The sequence below is a fragment of the Loxodonta africana genome, chromosome 7 (genome assembly GCF_030014295.1).
Source record: "Loxodonta africana isolate mLoxAfr1 chromosome 7, mLoxAfr1.hap2, whole genome shotgun sequence".
Classification (NCBI taxonomy): Eukaryota; Metazoa; Chordata; class Mammalia; order Proboscidea; family Elephantidae; genus Loxodonta; species Loxodonta africana.
In genome coordinates, this window is record NC_087348.1 from 92,619,430 (window position 1) to 92,644,497 (window position 25,068).

Sequence of the window (25,068 nt, forward strand, 5' to 3'; positions counted from 1 at the left end):
GAGCCGTGATTACAATGGGCCCCTATAACTTTCCCCTGACCATGAACAGATTCCCCTATAACTATCCCCTGATCTTGAGCTTCCTGAGGACAGAGGCTGAGACTGACCTGCCTCTATGTCTCCAGAGCCAGCATGGAGCTGAGGAGTTGTCTGCAAAGGATAGTTAAGTTGAATTCAGCTGAACTTGACCACTGCCCTTTGGGGTGCTGGACCCAAAGAGTAAAAGGATTGACAGAGCAAGGATAGAGCTATGGTGCTTCCCTGCAGCTGGAGAAAATTCAGTTAAACAACACTGGGATAACCCAAAAGGGTAAATGTAATATTGAGGTGGAGGAAGCTCAAGAAATCAGCCTGACAAATCTTTTGTGTGTATGTGTTGGGGGCTGGGGAAAGAGATTTGCAGGTGGATGATCACCCTAAATTCTAATGGGTCTTGTACTAGTCCCAAAAGATTTGAAGGATGACACTGAAGAGTATGTAAATGCCATGAGTTGTTCCAACATTTCATCAACTCAACAGCTGCCCAGATGAGGGGCAAACTGCACAGCAAGTTCTGACAGGGGGCATAGATGCCTGGAGCATTTGCACCTAGGACCCCAGGACTGGCCCGGGGACTGTGACTGCCCTGAGCTTGCTTAGTTTTGACCTGGTATAGGAGTCATTTGGAAACCCTGGTGGTGTAGTGGTTAAGTGCTACAGCTGCTAACTAAAGGAATCAACTCGATGGCATTGGGTAATTGGGTAGGAGTCCTTTGCGTTGAGTCTCAATGGGATTCAGGAGGGAAGAGCTGGGGTACAGTGCCAGGCTTGTGAACTGGGTAATTGCACCATGGGAAATGGCAGCATAGCCTACCCCACGGAGGACAGAGATGCAACCTGTATAATAACATTTCGTTGTCTCTCTTTTTAGGCATGTATGGGACAGAGTTGGAAAGGAGCAGAAATGGAAGAGAGAGCCATCTTGCCCTGCTAACCAATATATTTGCTTGGGTATAAGAAAAAACCTTAGGTTGTCCACTTCCACAGGGGCCACGAGGTACTGGAGGCCCACCCAAGACCCAACAAACTGAAGCTCTGCCCCTCCCTTTAACACTCAGGCCCTAGGACACAGCTAAGGTCACAGCTAAGAAACAGAGCTTAACATCAGGCAACCTGATGCTAAGGCCCAAGAAGGGCCCTTCCCAGGCTTGGTGTGGAGTGGGCAAGGTGCTGTCTAAGACCCTGTTCCCTCTCGGGTTCCATGAACCCCCTCTGGAGACAGAAAGACCAGGGTCAGCAGCTCCACCAGACCAGGGCTCCATTATTCACAATTTCTCAGGGGGCCAGAGCTGGCAAGGACCCTTGGTCAAACCCCTTGGTTTTTCAGGTGAGGAATGGAGGCCAGGAGAAGGGGAGGAATTTGCCCAAGGTCACACAGCAAGTTAGCATCAAAGGCCAGACAAGAACAGATATCTTTTAACTCTTCCTACCTCATCACCCACCTGCCCTGCTGCCTTGGAAATGCCCCAGGTCCCAATCACACCAACACCAGCTCATGGGTACCATGGCACTAGGTACTGCTGGGGGTCATCAACTCCCCCAAAGAAACAAAGAGCTTCTTTGCTAACCAGCTGCCTCTTTTCCATCGGGCAAGGGCATCTTGATGGACCCTGCTACCTTCTGGGGAAGGACCTGGTTTGACTGTGGCCATGGTGACCTCAGGTGCTCTCTCCCAGCCTGCAAGTCCAGCCCAGCCCATCCCTGGAGAACCATGGGGAGGGGCAGGAGGACATGCGGGCCCTGGCCCCCTCTGGACCTCTAGCTTTGCTTCCCACATGATGATAATTCTTAAGTCACAAGGGGAGAAAAGTCAGACTCTGATCTTCCAGGCCCCTGCCCCTTTCTTAGAGTCCCCCTTCAGGAAACCTCCTCAGGAGCTGCAGCTCACTCTGCCACTAGTTGGCACTTTCTCCCTTCTTTCCCTCTCTGTATATTCACTCATGGAAGCAGCAGTCAAGAAATCAAACAATGCATTGCACTGGGCAAATCTGCTACAAAAGAGCACTTCAAAGTGTTAAAACAAAACAAAACAAAACAAAGATATCACCTTGAGGACTAAGGTGTGCCTGACCCAAGCCATGTTATTTTCAGTTGCCTCATATGCATGTGAAAGCTGGACAATGAATAAGAAAGAACAGAGAAGAATTGATGCCTTCAAATTATGGTGTTGCTGCAGAATATTGAGTAGACCATGAACTGCCAGAAGAACAAACAAATCTGTCTTGGAAGAAGTACAGCCAGAATGCTCCTTAGAAGTGAGGATGGTGAAACTTTGTCTCACGTACTTTGGACATGTTATCAGGAGAGACCCTGGAGAAGGACATCATGCTTGGTAAAGTAGAGGGTTAGTGAAAAAGAGGAAGACCCTCAATGAGATGGACTGACACAGTGTTTACAACAATGGGCTCAAACATAGCAACAATTGTGAGGATGGAGCAGGACCAGGCAATGTTTTGTTCTGTTGTACATAGGGTTGCTATGAGTCGGAACTGACTCTGCAGCCCTTTATAACAACAACAACATATACATATATCCAGATACATAAGATACAAGGTAGCTAAAATGTTACATCCTGACAATGCTGCAATATACTTGGGCTAGTTTTCACAGCTTGCCTTAGACTAGGTAACTGCTGGTAAGAAAATCAGTCCAGTTGCTTTTCTCCATTCCTGGGGCCTATGGGCCTTCATTAATGCCACTATCAGACACAGATGGACATGAGGCAGGGGTGGGGACTGAAGGGTAGAGGTCTTTAGGGGGTCCAAACTACAAAAAGCATTGCGAATCTATCTACAAATCTGCCCCTCCCAGCCAGAATCCTACACCCTAGTTCCTCCAGAGAACCATTCCGGAAGCGGGTAGCCTTCAGTGTGGTCATCTTTTAGCTGCCAGAACTGTGTTGACCACCTGGGACTGTGGACATCCACTTATGTGTCATTAGCCCTCATCCCACCCCTCCAAGTCCCCCTGCCCGCAGTCACCATGCCTCTCCCCACCCCATCCTCCCCTTTCTGCTCCTCATCTCAATTTGAATTCCAAGGCCAGGGCTTGTGGTAGCCTTTCTGGGGGGGAGTATGTTGAGGAGGGGGAAGGAGAGGTGATGGATGGAGGTAGGGGATTAAAAGGGTGCACTGTGGCCCTGGTGGCATGGTGCTGTTGGGGCCAGTCCTGAGGCCAGAGGCTCATCACCATAACCTGGAAGACCACTGGGGCCCCTGGTAGAAACTGGAAGAACAAAGAGGAAGGGGCAACCAGAACAGGAAGAAGACAAATAAGCATCCTAGTGCGTGACAGTGGACCTGGAGCTGCCCAGAGGGAGGGCCTGGCCCCTGTCTATCTGTTGTTGAGCTGTGGAGAGCTGGTACCGTCCTCCTCTTCCTCCTTGTCGTCTTTCATGCCTTTCAGTCTCTGGCGGGCAAAGTCCTCAAATACAATGTCGTCATCGCTGGTGGGAGAGACAAGGAAAATGGGATGTGTTTGCACAGGTAGCGAGGGTAGGCATGTCTAGAGGGGCCAAGGGGGGGCCAGCCCGGCCAGATGAGTCTGGCTGTCCTGGCTGACTCTTCTTGGGACAGGAGAGAACCACACTCTCCAGGTCTGTGGCCTCTAAAGCTGGCCTTGGGGAGGAAAGCCTGCCAGGCTAGCACATCTGGGTACCCACTGGTGGGGGGGATGGTCACATCTGGACTTAAGCCAGTTGTGGAAATGCCAGAGGGGGGCATGAATATGACTTTTTATGCCCAAGTGCTAGAAAAGTGAGCTGGTTCTGGAGGAGTTGGGCGGGGGAGGGGAGATTGTCAAATGCGAGCAGCAGTGTGGCTCTGTGTTGGGCTGAGGCTGACAGTCCAGCCACCAATGCCTTCACAGCATATTCTAAATCTCCTAAGAACAGGCCCAAGAATGCCCCCCCGCCCATCCACCCACCGAAGAACTGCCCTTGGGAAGCATTCCTGTTTTTGGACAAGAAGGAATGGTGGGCTTGGCTTAATGGAAGAGAAAACCATGAAGGACCTTTCTCCCAGGAAGTGTCAGCTCACTTCTACCCAGAGGAATCCTGGATGGGAGAAGGGCTGGGGAGAGGGAGTAGGAGAGTTTATCTAAATAGGTGAGTAGAGGACGGGGGAAGGGGTGCCTGAGTGGGATTTCAGTACTAATTGGCTGCTTCTAAGAACAACGTCTTCCCTTGTACCATAAAACATGTCCACTTAGAGTCATACAGGGACCCCAGTCCTCGGCCCCATGGAGTTCAGGCAGCCGCAGAGGGTCTCCTCATGGAGTGACTCAAGACCCCACACCCCAGATCTCTCTTGGGGGAGACGGTGGCTTTGGCGCTGGAGCAAAAAAGCTGCTTCTCCCTGGTGGTGGTTCCTGACACCAGCCCCGGTCTCCTGCTCTGGCCAGTGCCCAGTAACAAGGCAGCCTTTCACCACAGGGAAATCAGCAGGGGTCCGCAGGAGTCAGAAGCAACTAGATCCCTGAACCTTCCCCACCCATGGGCTGAGTCCATAGGTTAGAGGTGGGTGGGTCAGGAGAGCTCCTAGGGCCTCAAGTCAGCCCTTGTGAGCCGGGCAGGCACAGTGGGTGGACTGACAGACTGACGGACGGACGTGCAAGGACGAGGAAGGAAGATAGACCAAACCAAGGCAGGAGGAAGAGTAACAGGCACGGAGGGCCCTTCAAGTCACATGCAGGCAAGCGGGTTGCTGAAGAGGCAAGCAGAGGCGGCTCTCAGCAGATGGGGTTAGACCAGCTGTTCCTCAGGGGTTAATAAGCATATATGCAAATAACACTCTCCACCCCGCCCTCCCGAGGCCCACCCCCCAGACTTCTGCAGGCAGCGTTTGGCTTACTTTGTGTCAAGTTCTATGAGATTGGTATCTACTGGCGTCTCGTTCTCTGGAACTAAACACAGGGCGGGAGGGGCGCCCAGGAGTTAGTGAGTGGGTGGGCAAGGAGGTGGGTGGGCACAGGTCCCCACCCTGGGACAACCAGGCTAAAAGAGGGAGGTTGCCCTATTCTTTGCAGGAAGAAGGGGAATGGAGAGGGGAGTGCTCATCCCTGGTCTCAGAAACGCCCCACGATCATCTAAAAGGCCGGGAGGAGGACACCCACTGCACCCCACCCCCAATGGAGAACCCTCTCAACTCCTGCGCCTTTTGACAAGGTCTCCAACACAGCTTAGACTAATTTGTTTTGCATCCATGACTTTCACTAACTCTAAGATAATCACTTTTTCACATTTTAACATTTCTGAAATTGGGGTGTGTTTTACAATGGCATTCATAGTTCAGTTGGGGGAACATTTTTCTTTCCTTGTGGTACATATTATCATGTTGTCTCTTTCAACTGAAATTGTCTTAGATTCAATGAAATATGATCAATATGAATTATTGGAAAAATTATGGGAATGGTGTGTCCAGGGGCCATCTTATGCATGCAGCCCCTTCCCTACATTACACAGGGCCTGGCCCCATGCCTGGGTGCAGGATTGGAGCTCAAAGCATTGCCAGCGGACTCCTTCACCCACACCCAGCTTCCCTCTCCCATGTGGGTTGGGTGGGGTTAGGAGCAGAGAACAGGAGGCAGGTTACTCTGTCTCCTGGTGGGGTCACATGCAAATAGGAGTCGTAGGTCCCACAAAACGCCCTGAGGATCTGAGGAAAATGGAGTGGTGCTAGGCTGAAGGCTAACCCAGAGGGAGATGGGGTGATGGGGTACCCTGGCAGCTGGTGGAGAAGGGGGTCCGCTATCTGGAAATCCCACCCCAGTGACCCCTGGACCCTGCTCACCTTCCCGATGTGGGGGTTCCTCTTTGGGCTTAGGGTGCATCAGGGTGAAAGGCAGTTCCACAGCTACGTCGCTGAAACAGAGACCAAGATCTGGTGAACTTGAGTCAAATCTCAGGCTGTGAGACTCAGCCTGTCAGTGTGAGGACTGGCAAAGGTTTTATAGTCAGAGGAGGTAGCTCTGGGCTGGGAGTCAGGATATCTGTCCTCCAGCACCAGTTCTGCCACTCTCTGAGCCTCGGTTTCTCTAAGAAACTTCTCCTTTCCTGAGAAGGATCCCTGGATTCCACGAGGCTGGAAAGAGGTGTAGGGTTGGGAAGACGATTGTCCAGGGCAGGGTGCACCTGGGTCCCTGAGTAGTTCCAAAGCTGCCCTGGGACCCTGCTCACCTTAAATTGCCACTACCACCCTAACACTGCCCTCTCCAACTTCCGGGTAGGAACTCCTCTCACCCTCGCCTTATCCTATCTCCCAACCCTGGGGCAGGGACGCCAACTCCAGGAGGTTCCTATTAAAAGTGCTCTGGTGACTCTAGCCCCACCATGTGAATGAAGCACTGTCAGGTCAGGTTAGTCATATTGAGGTTGGATGGGCCCCAGCTCCCAGGACTGTCTACATTGAGCACAGAGACATGAAGCCTTGTGGGGAATAGAGGTGAGGGCAGTGGGGAAGAACAGGGGACATGCTGCCACCAGCCAGTGCTTCTGACCAGGCCTTCTCTCCCCTTGGCCCTGACAGACAGACTAACAAGAAGAGCACACATTCATATGCTGCTTACTGTATCCCAAGGACTGTTCTAAGTGCTTTCCATAGAGCAACTCATTTAATCCTTCCAACAACCCTATTAGGATCCCCAATGTACAGCCTGGTAAACTGAGGCACAAGGAGATTAAAATATCTTGTTCAAGGTCACACAGCTATTAATGGTAAATGATAGACCTAAGATTCTGGCTCCATAATTTATACTTTTAACCACTATGGGATACAACTCAGAATTAAGAAGGCGGTTCCCACCCTCCAGTCTCCACACTGACAACAACAGTCTTCAAGTCCTCCTCATAGCTTGGGGTGGTATCACTCTAGGAGGCCTTCCCAACTGTGGTGCCTCAAAGGCACACACCACAACACACTGATCTCAGTGCTCACGGCCCAGTGGTTAGGAGCACAAGCTATGCAACCAGATAGGTCTGTACCGTCAGCCCCACCGCTCACTGGTGGAGAACTTTGCGTCTTTGTATGTCACTGAACTCATCTTGAACATAGGGTAACAACGCCTACCTTCTAGAATCACTGGATCTTCTGTGAAATGATGGAGGTAGAAGGATTGGTTAAACTGTGAAGCTCATGACTGTCGGTATCCTTGTTGCACTTAGTTACTGTGGAGTCAATTTTGACTCATGGTGACCCCATGTGTGCCGAGTAAGAACTGCTTCATAGGGTTTTCAATAGCTGTGAACTTTTGGAAGCAGATCGCCAGACCTGACTTCTGAAGCACCTCTGGGTGGGTTTGAACCACCAACATTTCAACCTGAGCATTTAATCATTTGTGCCATCCAGGAACTAGTTACTCCTTTCAGTAAGAACATGGGGTTTTATAAGGCTGTCAAAACAATTTGGCTTTTCTTTTTTTCCTCTTTTTTACTTCCAAAGAAGATTGCTTCTCCAGGTTCACTTGGAAGAGTGAGTTATCCAAATGAAAGTTGGAGGAAGAGTGACTTTGCAAACCTTCGCTAAAGCCATACAGGATCTGGGTGCTAGAATCTGGACCTTCACCAGCCACCAGACCATGAGTGCTCAAGGGCAGGAGTCACTCCTGATTCTTCTCTGGGATCTCAGCACCCAGCACAAAGCTGGACACAAGTCTGGGTTCAGGAAATCTTTGCTGATTTATGTTGAACTGAAATGAACTAAATTAATTTCACCTCTCAAATTGGATTAAGATTTCTTGGGATGAGCACTAAGGAGCCCTTGTGGCACCGTGGTTAAGGCGATTGACTGCTAACCAGAAGGTCGGCAGTTGGAAACCGCCAGTGGCTTTGCAGGAGAAAGATGTGGCAGTCTGCTTCCGTAGAGATTTACAGCCTTGGAAACCCTATGGGGTCACTCACTATAAGTTGGAATTGACTTGATGGCAGTGGTTTTTTTTGTTTTTTGGCGGGGTGGGGGGGGTGAGCAATAGCGCCATCTTCTGACAGGAGGAGGCAAAACTGCCACATTCAGGGCACATGCATTTTGGAAATGTAAGTGGATCCAGCTGGCTACGAGGAAATCTTGTCTACGGAAGCAGATCTGCTAAGGACCTTGCCTTAGCAACATTACATCAGCAGTTAATTCTCACTAGTGTAGAAGTTTGAAAGCCACCAAACCTGCATTTCTCCAAAACATCCCATATTTCAGATGATCAGTAATTCTAACCGTGTCCTTGGGGGCCACTCCCCCAGATCACCCAGATCAATGAAATTGGACTCTGCAGTCTACAAAGGCCCCTGTCACTTGGTGTCATGGAAGAGCAGGGCCTTGGGCCCTCATCCAGGAAGGCGGCTCAACCAAGTGGAAGGGAGGGACTTTACCTGGATGCAAGATCTCCCAACAGGCTGGGTGGTCAGAAGAGGCGAGAGAAGTATTCAGGAGAGAAGAGTTCAGAGAGGAAGAAAACAGAAAGCACGTTCATTCACGACCTCTGCCAAACGGGGTACAGAGAAGGCGCATGGGACATCCTCCCACCACCCCCTGCTCAGCTCCATCTGCTTATGCAGGGGTACACAGAAATAGCACTAGCCTGTTTTTTTTGTTTTTTTGCCCTGAGGCACTGAGATGTCCTATCATAAACACCAAACACGTTGCCATCGAGTAGATTCTGACTCATAGCGACCCTACAGGACAGAATAGAACTGCCCCCTAGGGTTTCCTTAGCTGTAAATCTTTACGGAAGCAGACTGCCACATCTTTCTCCCGTGGACAGCTGGTGGGTTCAAACTGCTGACCTTTTGGTTAGCAGCTGAGTGCTTAACCATTGCACCACCAGGGCTCCTCATATGGTCAGTATGATATGCTGCCTCCTGCACGAGGCATTATTCCAATAACAAAGGGGACACGGTGTCTAATGTTATTTAACTTTTCAATCTTTTCATAGAAATTCATGAACTAAATTAGAAAACAAAATCCCTCTGACAAGTCAGAAATCATAATTCTATGTTTATAGCAACATATAGGCCCAACCTACGGGAAAATGTGAGGTTTTTCCTGAGCCTCTGCCAGACTATATGGTCCAGGGCAGGTAATATGTCTGGTCCACTTCTGTGTCCCCAGTACCCAGCCCACGGCCTGAGGTTAGGGGAGGAGATTACAGGAAATGATTGTAGAACTGTTTGGGCCTCTGTTTCCCCATCTGCAAAATGGGAAAGTCAAACTAGAATATCCCCCATCCAGGTCTGGGATTCTGAGCTCCTTTGGCCCCCACCCCCCACAGACCAGACTAGGTATTCATGTGGGTGGGTGCTGTGCCCCTCACCACCCTTCCCAAGCACAGCACCCACTGGGGACCCCACACCATAGAGTCTGAGGAAGCCCCCCCCACCCCTGCCACCCAATTAGCACAAGAAACTGACCCAGGATAGGGAGGGGCAGGCCAGGGGTGAGGCCCTCTGAAGGAGAGCAAAACAGGGTGGGAGAGGAAGAAGGGGAAAAAGAAGGAGGAGGAGAAGGGACAGGAAGTTCTCAAGCCCAGTTCATCCTCTGAAGGTGGGTGCAGCTAAACGGTACCACAAACAGCACAGCACAGGGGGCTGTGGGCCATTGGGGCCCCCCACCCCCCCCCAGATTTAGGGATCTGGGGCTGAGCTGGAACACTCACCCTCCCCGTGACACCACCAGCTTCACTTTCACTTTGTAGGAAACAATAATCCCCAGGATCTCCCGGTTGGCTCCTTCCCTCAGCCTGCAAAGTGACATTGGGGAAGCTGGTTAATGGGTGCTTTGCTGCGTGAGTGAGGCAGGCAGAAGTGGGGGCAGGAACCATCCATGACCCTCCCTCTCCTGGGCCACTCAGCCCTGGGCCCAACAGAAGTCTGAAAGGTGGGCTCTGCCCTCCGGGAGCAGGAATGAGGAGCCCTGGGTTCCAAGTCTGGCTGTGACATTCACTTGCTATGTGGCCTTGGGAAGTTCCCGCTCCTCTCTGGGCCTGTGTTCAGTACTATGAGGGGCAAGGCCCTTCCTACTATCAGATACTGCTTCTCTTGAAGTTTTTTGCTCAGCAACCAGGCACAAAGGGCCAGACTGGAAGTTCAGAGAGGGAGAAGACACTGGGCGGGGGGAGGGGGGGCACTCAGAGAGAACTTCTTGCAGGAGGTGGCACTTATACTAGGTCTTGAAGACAGGGAGACTTTGAACCAGGGTGGAGAAGAGGACAACAGGCTTGGAAGTAAGTGGGTACCATGTGCAGGGGGTGGTGATGAGCCTGTCTGGCTGGAGCAGAGGGTCCATGTTGGGAAGGGTGGGCAGGGAAGGAGGCTGCAGAGGCAGGCCAAAGCCCTGCCAAAGAGCCAGACCTCAGTGGGTAGGCAAGACCGGTTCCCACACCCACTAGAGCATGGCAGCCTCAGAGAGAATCAGTGACGAATGTGGAGCAGGAGTGACCAGATAACCAGATCCCTGCCTCAGACTCACACCCCACATTTGGCATAGCCCAGCTCATAGCCTTCATCTCTCCAGACTCCCCAACCGCCTCCTGGCTCATCATCTCCTGCCAGGAGGCTTCCAGGAGCCACTTCCCTCCTTCCAGCTCTGCCTCAGGGACACATCCCATCTGACTGAAGACACTAGGTATCAGGAACTGCTGCCTCCTGCAGGAAGCCTTTCTGGGTTGTCCTCCCTTAGGCAAGCCAGCAGGACCCAGCACCAACAAGAGAGTCAGATCTAGTGATCCACCTTGTTTTATGGATCACCCCTGGGGTGGGATAGGAGTAGGGGGACAGCCTCCCTGGAAATTCAAGCCTCTGAGTACAGCCTGGATGAGGCTAGGGGAAAAAGGTTGCAGAAGTCTGGTCCTGGCACTGGTGGGATGCACCCATGGGAGTCTGGACTAGGGAGGGCAGGCACGGGGTCAGAGGGGGAGGCGGGCAGGCCCTCACAGGGTGCTGGAGGCCAGGTTGGTGTCTTCGTGCTTGAGCTTCCCGTCCAAGGCGAGGCCCCGCTTCTCCCGGTTGTTGGCCAGGAAGGGGGTCAGCGTGTAGACCTTGCAGAATGTTGAGCTGGGTGCCACTGTGTCGCTGGGAAGAAGGGAGACAGGTGTGGCGATGGCCTTCCCCACAGCTAACACCACCCCTCATCCCCTGCCCAGAGAGGACATCTAGCCTGGCTCTGCTCCAAGGGAGGTGGCAAGAGCCCCTTCTGTGGGCGGGGGGTGCTGTCCCATCTCCTAGCTCCACTCCCCCTATAGCAAGGACACCTAGGCCAGGCTTAACTCTGGCAGGAGGACCACTGCCACTCAAAAGAGGCTCATCTGCCCTGCACACACAAACAGGAGAGACTCTGGGATGACCCTAAAGCTTCATCCATGGTTTTTAAGTAGCTGCAATTTTTAAAAATATAAATGTACTGCTTTGCACTGTGTGCTGTTTGAACAGGATAATTTTTTAGTGGAGTGAGCATGGACTTTTTTTTTCTAATATTTTATTAGAAAAAAAATTCAAAAGTACAGAAAAGTTGAAAGAATTGTGCAACAAACACTCATATACCCACTACCTAGATTCTACGACGAAAACTTTGCTGTACTTGCTGTATGATATATCTATCCATGGTGTATAGGGTATTTTGAGTGTTCAGCTTTTACTTGTTTTTGCTCTAGTAAAAATAAGATAGCTGGAGTGCAGCAGAAAGTGTGCAAGGCTTGGAGTTAGATGTCCTGGGTTCGAGCCCCAGCTCTGCCTCTTGCCACCTCTGTAATGCTTAACAAGTCGTATCTTCTGACCCTGTTACCTCATCTACATACTGGGGGGCAGCAGCAACCCCAACCCATTGGCTTCATGAGAACTAATCAAGACCACGAGCGTGAAAGCCTACACAAGCGTCCAGGCTGACATTTGTTATGGGCGAGGACTTGGGATTTTCCACTGTTTGGGGATTATACTTTTTTTTTTTTTTTTTTAACATAACAAGAATCGTATGTACAAGTGTTTTGTGTTTACAATTTGGGAAACTGAATAATGTGTTTATTAATACAACCAAAACTAAGCCCGTTGCCATTGAGTTGATTCTAACTCATAGCAGCCCTATAGGACTGAGTAGAACTGCCCCATATGGTTTCCGAGGCTGTAATCTTTACAAAGCAGACTGCCACATCTTTCTTTCATGGAATGACTAGTGGGTTCGAACTGCTGACCTTTCGCTTAGGAGCCAAATGCTTAACCATTGCACCACCAAGGCTCTTTATGTCCATCTACAGGACATTAAAAATTATCTCAAAGGCCACGTAGTCACATTTAAAAAATATTTTGGGGTTGCAAAATTACTGATTGTAATTACATATAAATAAACACACACATACGCACAAACTAGCATGAAATAAAATTGTCCCCAAATTATTTGCTGGACCAGACCCTCCCCCAAAAAAGTCTACTTCCTTTAGGTAAGGAAAGATGTTTCACTTTCCTGCTGCCTAAGCTGCTTAAACAGCTTGAGACAGAGCTCCACACTCCACTGGAATAGCTCTCCTCAAACCTAGATTTTTTTTTTTTAATGTAATTATTCTCCACTTGCCCACACACAACCCCTTCTCCCTAGTTATTGGGGGTAATTTACCCAATTATTCCTTTATCAGCCAAGAAAATCTATGTACAGTGTCTTTTTCCCTCTTTGTTGTAGCTTCCACGAAAGCTCAGAGCAAAGTATTTCCCTTCAGACTAGGTTTCTGGTACGATGTGAATTATTGTCCTTCCTCCATAGCGCCAATCCCCTTAGATTCCTTAGCTCTTGGTTCTTCAATCCAATTTTAATGTCTTTTTCCCTCGACTGTAGCATGCATTTTGTCATAATTAAATCAGGTGGATGCTTTCTAAACAGCTGTCCTAGAGCATCTGTGTTGAGTGGTGAGGGAGCCTGAGGCCCAGCTCTCTGCATTAGTGGAGAGGAGATGCCAGAGGTTCTCTTTCCCAGACCCCCACCCCCACCCCTAGATGCCTCAGACAATGCCCAGGTGTCCAAAGCCAGGCTCGTGCTCACTTACTCAGCCTCTTCCATGGCCACAGGGCATTTGTACTGGGCTGTGTTGAAAAGGCAGATGTCCGCATACTGGCGCACTAGGGTGAGAAGGGGAAACAGGAGCCATGAGCTAGGGTGCAGCTCCCAGAGGCATCCCAGGCTTCCCTAGATGGGGGCATTCAGCCCCAGGCAATGGCCGGAGTTCACAGGAGCTTCTGGGGGAGACCTCTCCCATTCTCTACCCACAGAGCAACCCCAAACACACCTACCCCCTTCCATAACCAAAAGCACAGCTCTGCCCAGAACCCAGGGCACCTAAGAGAAGAGGCAGCTTACCTGGCCAATAAGCAGCCTGTGTTACCAGCCTCAAACCCTGACCCTTGGATTCAGAGAAAGACCTGGGTTTCACCCTGGCCCAGTAGCTATTGATAAGGCTGTTAAATGGAGACCCCTCAGCCACCCCAGCCCTTGGAATGATTCCCTCTTGCCTGTCCCTGAGCTGACCCTCTCCCTGGGATACCTGATATCTTGATCTTCTTCACTGTTTTGTTGGTGTTGTTGGTGACATGAACATTGACGCTGATGGGTTCTCCATGGTAATAGATCTGGGAGGCATAAGAAGGGAGAAGGGCTGGGTGGCAGGATACCAAAGTTCTAGATAAGGGAGAGGAAGAAAAGGCCCCATACAAATCTCCTGGATTCCCCAAACCTTGGCCATTCTGTTATTCGTGCCAAGTTCATCAGCTACTTCTCACCACTGCTAAGGTGACACTAAAGCCGCCAAGCACCTTAGACTTCAGTTCCTTTTTAATACTCTTGAAAGATAACTGAACGAGAAGGTGGTATTCCTGGACTCCAGTGCTGGCTCAGCCACTAGTAATAATGACAACAACAGCAACACTAATAATATGATGATGGTAGTGACGTGACCTTAGATAGGTCACCTAAACCTCAGTTTCCCGTCTGTTCAGTGAAGGGCTTGGACTAGGTGATGTCTCAAGCCCCTGTCGGCTCTCATTGCCTGGGGCTTTAGACACCAGAGGGTCTGGGGAAAGCGATGGGAAGGCGGAGAATGGCTCACAGAGGCTCCAGCTCTGAGCCTTCATCGAAGGGCCTCAGCTCACGTCTTGCCCCAGGCACATGCCTTCAGCTGTCTCCCCAAGAGGGAGAGCGGGGCCCCACGCCTTGCACATGGGTCAGCCTTAGCGCACAGCAGGTACAGTCTGCTGCTTTTGATTCAAAGCTGAGGGGGAGCTTGCTGCCGCTTCCTTCAGCAGGGCTGTTGCCTGATAGGGCAGGATTGGCAGGATTACGGCAGGAGGTCTCAGTGACCCCTCTGCAGAGCTGGCTGGTCCTCTCACAATACTCAGCCTGAGGCAGACAATGGAAGGGGTGGGGGAGACTTCCAGGACCCTTTGGGAGGGTATGCTATCCCCTTCTGAAGTGAATGACATCCCTCAGGCTCTGACCCCTTCTGCCATGCCTTTTAGGCCCCAAGAGCTTCCTCCACATGCCCTGAAGGGAGGTCTGATTCCCTAAGCCATGTGGTCTTAGGGCTAGTGTCAGAAGCTCCTACCCAAGGGGTCCCCGGAGAGCTAAGACCTGAGTCCAGGCACTGGTGGAACAACTCTCACCCCTGCCGAGCTGAGTCTCCTACCTCCTTATCCAGGGAGGCCTCTAGGTGCAAGGGCTTGTCCGACATGAGGAATTGCCTGGTGGTCTCGGCTGTGGGCTGGGGGCCAGGCCTCTCCGGGGCATACTGAACCTTCCGGATGACCAGGCGCACAGAATTCCTAATGGATATGGGTGGGGTGAAAGATGACCAGAGTCACCTACTTCCATTCCCTTTCCTTGGATCCTTACATCCCTCTCCTGCTCAAGAGGCTGCCATGGCTCCCCATTGCCTTAGAATCCAGCCCAAACTATAAAGTTTGGCATAGGGGTCTTGTCACTATCTGGTCCCACTCCATCCTCCCCAATCCTGTCCCCAGACACCCCCATTTCCTCACTATCATCCCTTATCCTATCTAGTCTATCTAGCCTAGTCTACCCTTAGCCTATCTAGTCTCACCCCTGAAACTTTGCCTGCACTGGGCCCCTGCCTAAATACCGTCTTCCTGCTTCTGGCCTCAAGGCCCTAGAGCCAGGTCTTCAAGGTCTAGCTAAACACTTCCTCTTCCAGGAAGGCTTCCTGGACCTGCTATCCTGATCTTCTCCTGGTCTGAACTCCCATAACATCAGAGGCTGACCACCCTGTGGTGGCACTTCGTTTCGGTCTGTGTCTTGGTACCCAGCAGGATGGTAGGGAAAGGACTGTGTTTTCACTTCCTGTATTCCTTTTGTCACAGCAATGGCATATATGCTCCTTAAGGACAGTACTCTACACCTGATCTGTTCACTGCTGTATTCTCAGCATCTATGACAGTGTCTGACATACAACATGCCTGACATATATAACAGATAGATGCCTGTTAATGTCTATTAAATAAAAATAGGCAGAAGGGATGGGGTCCTGTGATAGGTGATGGGCTTCAGTGAGGGAGCATGGATTGAGCAAAGGGGTACAGATCAGTGACGAGGATAAAGACTCAGGGGGACGGAGGTCCAGAGATGAGAGGGGGCTCAATGAGGTCTCAGGGGCTCCAGGAAGAAAGGAAGGCATGAGGATTTGTTGAGGGAATGGGAACTCAATGAGGCAGTCTCCGTGGTTTGCTGGATATGCTGGTTCCGCCATTTCTCAGATCAGCTGCCTTTGTTCTCTGGAACCAGAGATCCTGGGCTAAACGCTAGCTTCCTCTTCCTAACTACATAACCTTGAACAAGTTAATCTTTCTGCCTTATTTTCCTTATCTGTAAAATGTTGGCAATAGCAGGACCTACCTCTTAGGGTTGTTGTGAGGCATAAATGAGTCCATACATGTCCAGCACTTCGAACAGTGCCTGGCACCTAAATAAGTGACAAGTGGCAGCTACTATACCATTGTCATTCTTTGGTATGAACTTAAATTGTTCCATTGCTGGTGACGTGAGGGTGGTGGCTCTCAATGTTGCCTCCTCACACTCCCTCTGTTCGGGCCCTATCCCACAACCTAGAACCTCCTTCTCTTTTCCTGGTCCCAGACCTTAAGAGGAGAAGGAAGACAGAGAAGCAGGGGAAAAGGGTCCCACCTCCCCACACACATTAGCTGCCCAGGCTGGAGATGCCTGCAATACAGTCTGTAGCCACCAGGTGGCAAACTCAGGTCACTGCCTAGCAAGGGAGTCTAAGAACCCTGCTGGGGCGCAGGGTGCATCAGAGTTGGAGACTGAGGGCAGCCAAGCCAAAAGGAAGGTGGGTATGACAGTAGAGCTGGGCAGCCTGTCCCAGAAGTCAGGGCCAGCTGTTTCTGGCTGCCAGCCTGGGCCTCTCTTTCTGCCAGGGGCCTGATCTCCCCATACTCTCCCCTGGGTGGGTTCACCTTCTTCACTTCCCTTCCTTGCTCAGAAGCCTCCATTGACACACACACACATGCGCGCGCACGCACACACACACACACACACACACATACATCTCCTGTTGATCACCTCCCAGGAGGAGAGCTGGGAAATGGGGGTCCAGGATGGCCAGGAAACAGCCTGCTCACTGTTTAACCATTTGAACAATTCCAATCTAGTTTTTTGTTTTTTGTTGTTTTTTTTAGTACAACAAAATAAAGAGACATGCGGTTTGAAGGGAAAGAGACTAAAGGCAGGAAGATCAGAGAGGAAGCTGATCAATGGTGCAAAGAGGAAAATGCTAAGGTCTAAGTTTTGGGAAGCCAGGGCGGTTGAGGTCACCTCCTCCAGGAAGCCCTCCATGAACTGCCAGGCTTGCAGAGTGCCCTTCTCAGAGTCCCCAAGGCTGGAATGCCTGGCGCTCCTCGCACACTTCCAGGTATTGTTACTTAGCTCTTCTGCTTTGCCCATCCTGTCTCCCTCCCTCTCCCGCTGGCAGCCAACACCAAGGGCAGAAAGCAGCAGCCTGCTCACCGCTTGTGGATCTTCTCCTCCAGGTTCTCTGCGCAGAAAGCTTTGACTTCATAGTCCACACCACAAGCCTATTGGGAAAGGATCACTGAGCACATGGCCTTGGAAAGGGCAGGGACCCCAGAGCACAGCCAGCCCATCTTCTCGTTTTACAAAAAAGGATGCTGAACAGGAACACCAAACTCCCATGGCCTGACCTCGCCTTGGTCTGACCACAAAGCCCTTGTGCTCAGCCCAGTGCTGTGCTGCCTCTCACTGCAGCTGCCTCCCAACAGAATTGCTCCCCAACTCCCCACAACACAGGACATCCTGACCACCCCCAACAAGGTTCTGCTCTTTGGACTCTGTGCCTTGGTCTGGGTGGCCACCCTCGTCAAGGCAGAGAGCCCAGAAATGACAGCAGCCACCTCAGCTACACTGTGCTGGGAGCACCCGCTTGCTGTAGGCGGCCTCTGCACTGGGTGGAACCCTGTGATGTCTCATTCAGCCCTCTCAACAACACAAGGAAGCACATCCTATTATCTCCATTTTGCAGATGAGGAAATGAGGCTCAGAGATCTGGGGCCTGGGACTGAGCACAGCTCCACCACTCTAGTGGTGTCAGGTCAATCTCAGCCTCAGTTTCCCCTTCTGTGAAACAGCCACAACCTGACCTCCATACAAGGTTGCTGGGGGGCTATGTGAGACCAGGTTGGTTATGTTGCAGCCAACAGCAGACCCAGTGAGAGGGACTCAGGAGGGCCTCACTGGATGGGGAGTGAGGGCTGATTCCAGATCTGCCACCCTGTCTGGAAGGAGGCTGGTTCCCCAAGGCAGGGATGAGTCTGACCTAGACACAAGGAGGTCTGAACAAGGAGGGTGGGCATGTGTGTCCAGCACCACCCAGGGAGAAAGTCAGGGACAGACCTGGGAACTCAGGTATCCTGGACCCAGAGAAATGCGCCCTTTGGGCTGACCCACCTTCCCTGTGTCTTCAGGCCCTGGCTGCAGTGTCACAGAGCATGGGAGGTTCGGAGGGATCTGTGAAGAAGAGGACAGAGAATGAGTCACCCGTCACCTCTGAGCCCTTCTTTCTCCCACCAATGACCTGGACTCAGGAGGGTCTGAGTAGTAGCCCAGAAGTAAGGGTGACGCCCCTGGCAGTGGCCAGAGAAGAGACACTTACCAGGTGGTGTAAGTGACAGTGCCCCAGGGCTGAGCAAACACTGGGAAACTGGGTGACACGGAGCTGCTGCCCAGTTGCCCCCATGTGCCCACCCAGAGGTGGCGCTTCTGGAATGGGGCCCCAGGGGACGGCAGTCCCTGACCTCAAAGGTGAAAGGGTAGGCGTGCTCGCCCAGCTTCTTGATGAGGCGCTCCTGCAGCCGCGTCAGGGGCTTCTTGTCCTCGGGGGCCGGTGGGAAGGACTGCACGTTCGCCACAAACAGGTCCTTGCGAAAGGTCAGGCCCAGGACATCCAGGTCCTCCCGGCCATAGCGGAAGGCGCAGGTCAGTGTCACATAGACTGTGGGGAGTAGGGCCCACTGAGGAGGAGGCTGCGGGAGTGGCAAACAAGCCCCCCAGAGCACCAGCTGCGGCCACTGGTGGCCATGGGTCTGCCCAAAAGCCCCTTTCGGGAATGGCTGTGCTGTCTCCCCCTGAGGAGGTTGACAACAGTGCTGAGGTACCTGGAAGAGCTGTCCATGCCTGGCCCCAGGGAGGAAGAGGATGCAGGGGCAGACTGCTGGGTCCCTTCTGTGCTCCACCTCCCACTTAAGCCCAGGGATGTGTGGAGGGGCACAGGACATGGTCCCACAGGGTGAGGGAGCTGAAGTAGGCTGGCAGGCCTGGGGGGTGGCCTGGGAGAGGAGCAGTGTTGGGAGAGCTGAGGGAGGGGAACAGCAGTGGGTGGTGTCTGGAAGGCATGGGGGCTTGTCCCAGCCCAGCGCCTGTCTTCCTGCTGATCTTGGACAATCCTTTCACCTCCCTGGTATCAATTTTCTCTGCTGCCCATTAGCAGCACCAGTGCCAGCACAGTATGGTAGACTGATGAGAAAGTGCTTGGGGCATTGGAAAGCTCTCCCGAAGTGGGGGTGTGGCAGGACTGTCCTGGCCAGAGGAGACCAGGGCATCTGCCATGGAGTGCTTTGTTGGGGACGTCCTGAGACAAAGAACCAGAGGAAATGACATGGAGGGGCAATAATATTAACTGATGTCCTGCCCAGGAGTGGCAAAGGCTGGGGACCTAGGCTGGAAGTCAGCAAAGGAAGAAGGGGAGGCCCCTTGACCTTCCGGGGGGTGGGGCACAGCCTCACCTCTCCTCTCCTTGAGATACTCAGGATCCACCAGGACCACACCATCTGGGAGAAGGGCAGAAAGTGAGCAGACCCCCCCAACTTGACCCTGAACATCCCCAATCCCCCTGAGCCCTGAACACCAACCCAAACTCAATGGCCCACCTGTCCAAACGCATCATGAGAGAAATGGAAAGGCCGGCACCTGGGGGTGGTATGGCCCACTTCCCAGCCTCGTCTCCACCGCATCCCCACCCCATGTCGGCCTTGCAGGCTGTGGTGACTGTGCCACAGACCTTGATCTTAGGGCCGTGGAGTGTAGAGTTAAGAGCGTGGACTCTGAACCGGTCTGGCTGGTTCCGGGTTCAAATCCTGCCTCACCTACTGCTCAATTGGTCTCTCTGGGCAGGATACTTAACTTACCTGTTTCTTCATCTGTTATCAAGAATAATAACAAAGATCTGAAACCCCTGGGACAAGGTATACTTTGAAATTTAGAACTTTTGAATTGTAGAAAGATAATATGATGCATCTTCTAAATATTCTGTAATGCCCTCTGCAGGATCTGGGGTAGCACCCATGATCAAACCCACACATACCTCTGTAGGGACAATTGAAAATTCTCACCAAGTTGGTGTGTGTGTGTATATATATATATATATACACACACACACACACACATATGTAAATCTGTTGCCATTAAATCAATTCCGACTCATAGCAACTCTACAGGAGAGAGTGGAACTGCCCTATAGGGTTTCCAAGGAGCACCTGGTGGATTTGAACTGCTGACCTTTTGGTTAGCAGCCATTGTTTTTAACCACTGCACCACCAGGGCTACACACACACACACACACACATATATATATATTATATAACATAAAACCCAGTAGCCATTCAAGTCAGCTCAGACTCATGGTTATTGCATGTGTGTCAGAGCAGAACTTCTCCACAGGGTTTTCAATGGCTGATTTTTCAGAAGCAGATTGCCAGGCCTTTCTTCCAAGGCGGCTCTGGATGGACTTGAAGCACTAACCTTTCAGTTAGCAGCCAAGAGTGTTAACTGTTGGCACCACCCAGGGACTCCACAGCCTCATATCAGGTCAGGTCAGGTGCTGTCACTAAATAAATTTTGCACTGAACCTCAGATTTTTGGTGGTTTTTGGATTTGAGATTTGCCAATCATGGGTTGTGATCCTGTAGTACCTACCTCATAGGCACCTGTAAGAGTAAATGAGTTAATATGTGTGAAGTGCTTAGAAGGTGCCTGGCACGAGCAAGCAGCATCGAGAGTATGCGATGTGCCTCAGTGACCCGAAGCTGCCCTTGGGAGAGCAGAAACCCTGAACTAGAAAAAGGCCTTGGGAGGTGTCTTCAGCCATGCCCCAGTCTCTGGCAGGACCACCACATAGGTGAAGACAGCACCCATCTCACAAGCCCCAAAGTTTTTCCTTCCATGTCCCATTCCTGCGCCTCCCGCCCTCCACCATCAGGAGGCAGCAGAACAAAGGAGTGTGTGGAGCCAGACAGCTCACGTTTGAATCCAGGCTCCTACCTACTAGCTCTGTGACCTGGAGCAGGTCATGTAACCTCTCTGTGCCTCACCCTTCTGTCTGTAAACAGAGATAATATAGTAGCTACCCCCAGAGTCTGGAACATAATGTTGTTGCTGTTGTTAGTTGCTACAATGGCTAATTTGATGTGTCAATTTGGCTAGGCTGCTGAGCTAGTTGCTCTTCGGTAATGTAATGTAACTATAATGTAATGTAATGACCGTTCATGATGTAATCCGATGTAATCAACCAATCAGTTGAAAGGGGAGTTTCTGTGGGGGTGTGGTCTGCCTCCAGAATATAAATGGATGTTCTGGCAGAGCTTGCTCTCTCTCAGTCCTGTACTCTTTTCGTCACCTGACTTCAGGTTCCTGGGACGAAGGCCTACAGAGGTCTCCAGCATGCCACCTGACCTGCAGATCTGGGACTTGCCAGCCCCACAACTGCGTGTGCCATTTCTTTGAAGTAAATCTCTCTCTCTATATATGGCTTTGCTCCCCTAGAGAACACAACTAAGACAGTTGCTGGCCAGTGGATTCCCACTCATGGTGACCCCATGTGTGCCAAGTAGAACTGCTCCACAGGGCTTTCAATGGCTGTGACCTTTCAGAAGTAGATCGCCAGGCTCGTCTGTCTTCTGAGGCACCTCTGGGTGGGTTCGAATTTCCAACATTTTGGCTAGTAGTTCAGCACTTAACCATTTGGGACACCCAGGGGCTCCCTAGTACATAATAAGCCTTACAGTAAGCAATGTCTACTGTCATCCTAGAAACCCTGGTGGTGTAGTAGTTAAGAGCTATGGCTGCTAACCAAAAGGTCAGCAGTTTGAATCCACCAGGCGCTCCTTGAAAACTCTATGGGGCAGTTCTAGTCTGTCCTGTGGAGTTGCTATGAGTCGGAATCAACTTGATGGCAATGGGTTTGGTCTGGTTTTTTTGCTAGTGTCATCCTCATCGTCATCATGACCATCATCTATGTGTCATCCCATTTCTAACCTCAATCCTCCCTACAATTTCCTCTCCCACCACCCTTAGTTGAATAGGAAAGTAGCTGCCCAGTAAATGTTTGCTGAATGAGGCAGGAAGCCATTCATGTCCTTTCTTGGCACTGGGCCCCTCTGGAGACCTGAGGGCCATTCCTGGGCATGATGAAGGGACCAGACCAGCCCCATCTCCCCACACCTTCCTCCCTCCCCTGCAGGGACTCACCCACTGGGTCCACGAGGTCAATGTGGTCCACAAAGTCCCGCTTTCCCAGATAGACGGTGAGCTGGGGAGGAGAGGGACAGGGAACATCAGCACCTGTAAGCCTGGGAGACATCCCTGAAAAGCCACGGGCCCTGCCCTAAAGGAAACCCAGAGAGCTATCCTTGAAACTCCTAGACCCCGGTCATAACCCTTTTCTAAATCCTGACCTGGACTTGAACCCTAGCTGCAGTCCTAATATTAAGAATAACAAACCATTGTAAAATTTTAAAAGCACCTGTTCATCACAAAACCCTATGAAGGTGTTGTTACTGTTCGCATTCTACCGATGAGGACACTGAGGCTTGGGGAGCTGAAGGACATGCCCTTCATACTGAGTACCACTGAGCGTGGAGTAGCAGCAGCAAAGAAGTCAGCTGAGCGGGAATGCTTAGAGTGGCTCCAGGCAGACCAGGCCCAAGGCACTGAAAACTCTGGGTGCTCTGAACACTGGGTTCTATGCTCAGCGATTTCTTGTCCCCCGGGTAGTCTGGCAGGGACCCACTTATTTGAGAAGCTCCTGAGGACTTGCTTTCTGAGGAAGTGAGGAATCAGGGAGCCAGTACCCCACTCAGACAGACATCAGAGAAGTCCCGAACTAGAATCCCTGTAGCTCAAAGCAAAACCAGAGTGCCATCCTAGATACTCCCTGCTCCTTCAACAAGCCCTATACCCTCATGACTCTGCCCCATCGTATTTCTCAGGTCCGTCACGTCTCTCCGTCCCCACAGCCACTCTTGCCTGGACTAGAACACCAGCCCCTGCCTGCAACCTCGCCCACTCTGGACCAGTCTTCTCTCTTAGCAGACTGGTCATCCTTGAAAATAACGAATTTAATCACGCTGCTCCTCTGAAAACTCTTTAATGGTTCCTTAGTGCCCAGAGGTAAGGATGACAAATGGGTTTCATTCCAAGTGCCAACCCTGATCAATTGGTAGGGGTTGTCTGGAGCCCTGGATTGAGAAGGAAGCTAAGATGGAATCGGCTCAGCAGGAAAGCATGACATGGCTGATTGGTGATGTGTACCATGGGCACAGAAAGATGATGTGGAAGCATACATGGTACTCTTTGCCATCCCAGGTCAGGAGTCCAAGCCCCTAAGCCCGGCCGTAAGACTCCCCATGATCCAGGCCTGCAACCTCCTAGCTCCTGCTACCCTCTGCTCCCTCTTGGCACTCTGAGACTGAACTGCCTGTAATTCCCTCACACTCCCTGTGGTTTTGGGTTCATGCCTTGTTGTTGTTGGGTGTCATCAAGTGGATTCAGATACCTAGTGACCCCATGTAACACAGTAGAACTGCCCCATAGGGTTTTCTTGGCTGTAACCTTTATGGAAGCAGATTGCCAGGTCTGTCTACCACAGAGCCGCTAGGTGGGTTCAAACCACCAACCTTTCAGGTAGCATTCAAGTACTTAACCATTGCATCACCGGGGCTCCTTAATACCCTTTTTCATCCTGCCTTGCCTGGAAATGCTGTCCCTGACCACCAGGCTGGGGCAGGGCCCTTCCTTTGCTCACACAGCCCCTGAGACCCCTTTATCTCACAATTGCTGCTTTATATTGAAATGATCCATGTCGGTGTCTGACCCCCACTTGGCAATGAGTGGTAGGGGCGGTACCTTATTCATCTCAATACACCCTACCCCAATCCCCACTGGACTGGGCCCAGACCTGGCATGGCATGCTGCCAGTAATAAACATCTATTTATTCAACTGAGAGGAGAGCAGGGAGGGGCCTGGGGCCTGTGAAAAGAAAGAAAACGGGGCAGATACTGGGAGCTGCCCTGGATAACTAGTGCCCCAGGGTTCAGTACAAGAGGCTCACGGGGTAGCTTACACCAGGGAAATGGGTACCCCTGAGGCCTGCAGTTTATACGGGATTTACCACGTTCACACTGAAGTCTCTCTACAAAAGCAGGTCAGGTCAGGTGGTCTCCCCCTACACCACAGCAGGGCCTCCCTGAGGTCCAGGGGAGTTGTGCCTTCCCCTCAGACAGAAAGTTTCCTGAGACAGCTCCCTCCCTTCTTTGACTGAGGGAGGGCTCCTAAGACCAGAGCTACACCTCCCCCTCAGACTGGGAGCAGTGTCTCCTCTTTCCCATGGAGATGGTCCGTGGAGATGCCATTTCCTCAGTTGTCCCAAGAGAGGACATGAGAGCTTGGGGTCAGGGAGGGGCTGGGGTGGGGCTCTTTCACACTCACCTTTCCATTGGGGCTTGCCTTCTTGAAGACTCTGGAGAGAGAGGGAGAGAGGGAAGGCCAGGTTTAGCATATCCTGCCCAGGGGGAAGGCTCCTGCAGGCCACCCTGAGGCAGGACACTGAACAAGGGGTCATGGGGCTCGGCCTGAAGCAACTCACAAGCACCATCAGGCAGAATCAGATCTTACCGCCTCCACCTCCACTGTTAGTGGCCCAAACCAAAAACCCAGTGCCGTCGAGGTCGAGTAGGTTCCGACCCTTAATGCTCGCCTGGGCTATGGCGACAGCGCCAGTGCAGCCTGTTCTTCACACTGCAGGCAGAGGGAGCTTCAAAATCTGAGTCACTCCTCTGCTCAAACCCTCCCAGCTTGCGCAGAGGAAAGGCCTCGCCTGCTTTACCTCCTGGTGTCACCTCCTACTACTCTTCCTTACTCCTTCCAACCACATCTACCCCCTTGTTGCTCCTCACACACACCAGGGCAGTTCCTGCCTTGGGGCCTTTGCCCTGGGAGTTCCCTCTGCCTGGGATGCTTTTCCCCAGATACCTGCTTTCCCCAACCCCATTTCTTGTTTGAGACTACAACCTGTACCCCGCCCAGTGCTCACGGTCCCTTTTTATCTTGCTCGACTTTTTCTTTTTTCCGTAGCACTCATCACTTTCTAACCTGCTACATCATTTAGTTACTCATGGCGTTTCCTGTCTGTCTACTCTGCTACCATGTCAGCTCAATAAGGGACAGACCTTTGCCTCTCTTGCTTGCTGACATATC

At 51.6% G+C, this 25,068-nt stretch overlaps 1 protein-coding gene across 6 annotated transcripts in view; it reads right to left on the reverse strand.

Annotated features, from left to right (window-relative positions):
- Nucleotides 1-277: 277 nt before the first annotated feature.
- The window catches only part of ARRB1 (arrestin beta 1), an 83,304-nt gene continuing 58,513 nt past the window's right edge, over nucleotides 278-25,068 (reverse strand). For 5 of the 6 annotated variants that reach the window (XM_003420034.4, XM_023538939.2, XM_064288692.1 and 2 more), the window contains 15 exons: nucleotides 24,301-24,331; nucleotides 22,062-22,122; nucleotides 19,322-19,366; nucleotides 18,335-18,531; nucleotides 17,988-18,047; nucleotides 17,031-17,098; nucleotides 14,680-14,815; nucleotides 13,543-13,627; nucleotides 13,048-13,120; nucleotides 10,955-11,092; nucleotides 9,679-9,762; nucleotides 8,396-8,419; nucleotides 5,829-5,899; nucleotides 4,890-4,941; nucleotides 278-3,484 (listed from right to left, as the gene is read on the reverse strand). In XM_003420034.4, coding sequence (XP_003420082.2) covers nucleotides 3,373-3,484; nucleotides 4,890-4,941; nucleotides 5,829-5,899; nucleotides 8,396-8,419; nucleotides 9,679-9,762; nucleotides 10,955-11,092; nucleotides 13,048-13,120; nucleotides 13,543-13,627; nucleotides 14,680-14,815; nucleotides 17,031-17,098; nucleotides 17,988-18,047; nucleotides 18,335-18,531; nucleotides 19,322-19,366; nucleotides 22,062-22,122; nucleotides 24,301-24,331 — 1,237 coding nt within the window. In that variant the 3' untranslated portion in view covers nucleotides 278-3,372. The remainder of the gene's footprint in view (nucleotides 3,485-4,889; nucleotides 4,942-5,828; nucleotides 5,900-8,395; nucleotides 8,420-9,678; nucleotides 9,763-10,954; nucleotides 11,093-13,047; nucleotides 13,121-13,542; nucleotides 13,628-14,679; nucleotides 14,816-17,030; nucleotides 17,099-17,987; nucleotides 18,048-18,334; nucleotides 18,532-19,321; nucleotides 19,367-22,061; nucleotides 22,123-24,300; nucleotides 24,332-25,068) is intronic. The other variant, XM_023538937.2, reaches the window with a different exon arrangement.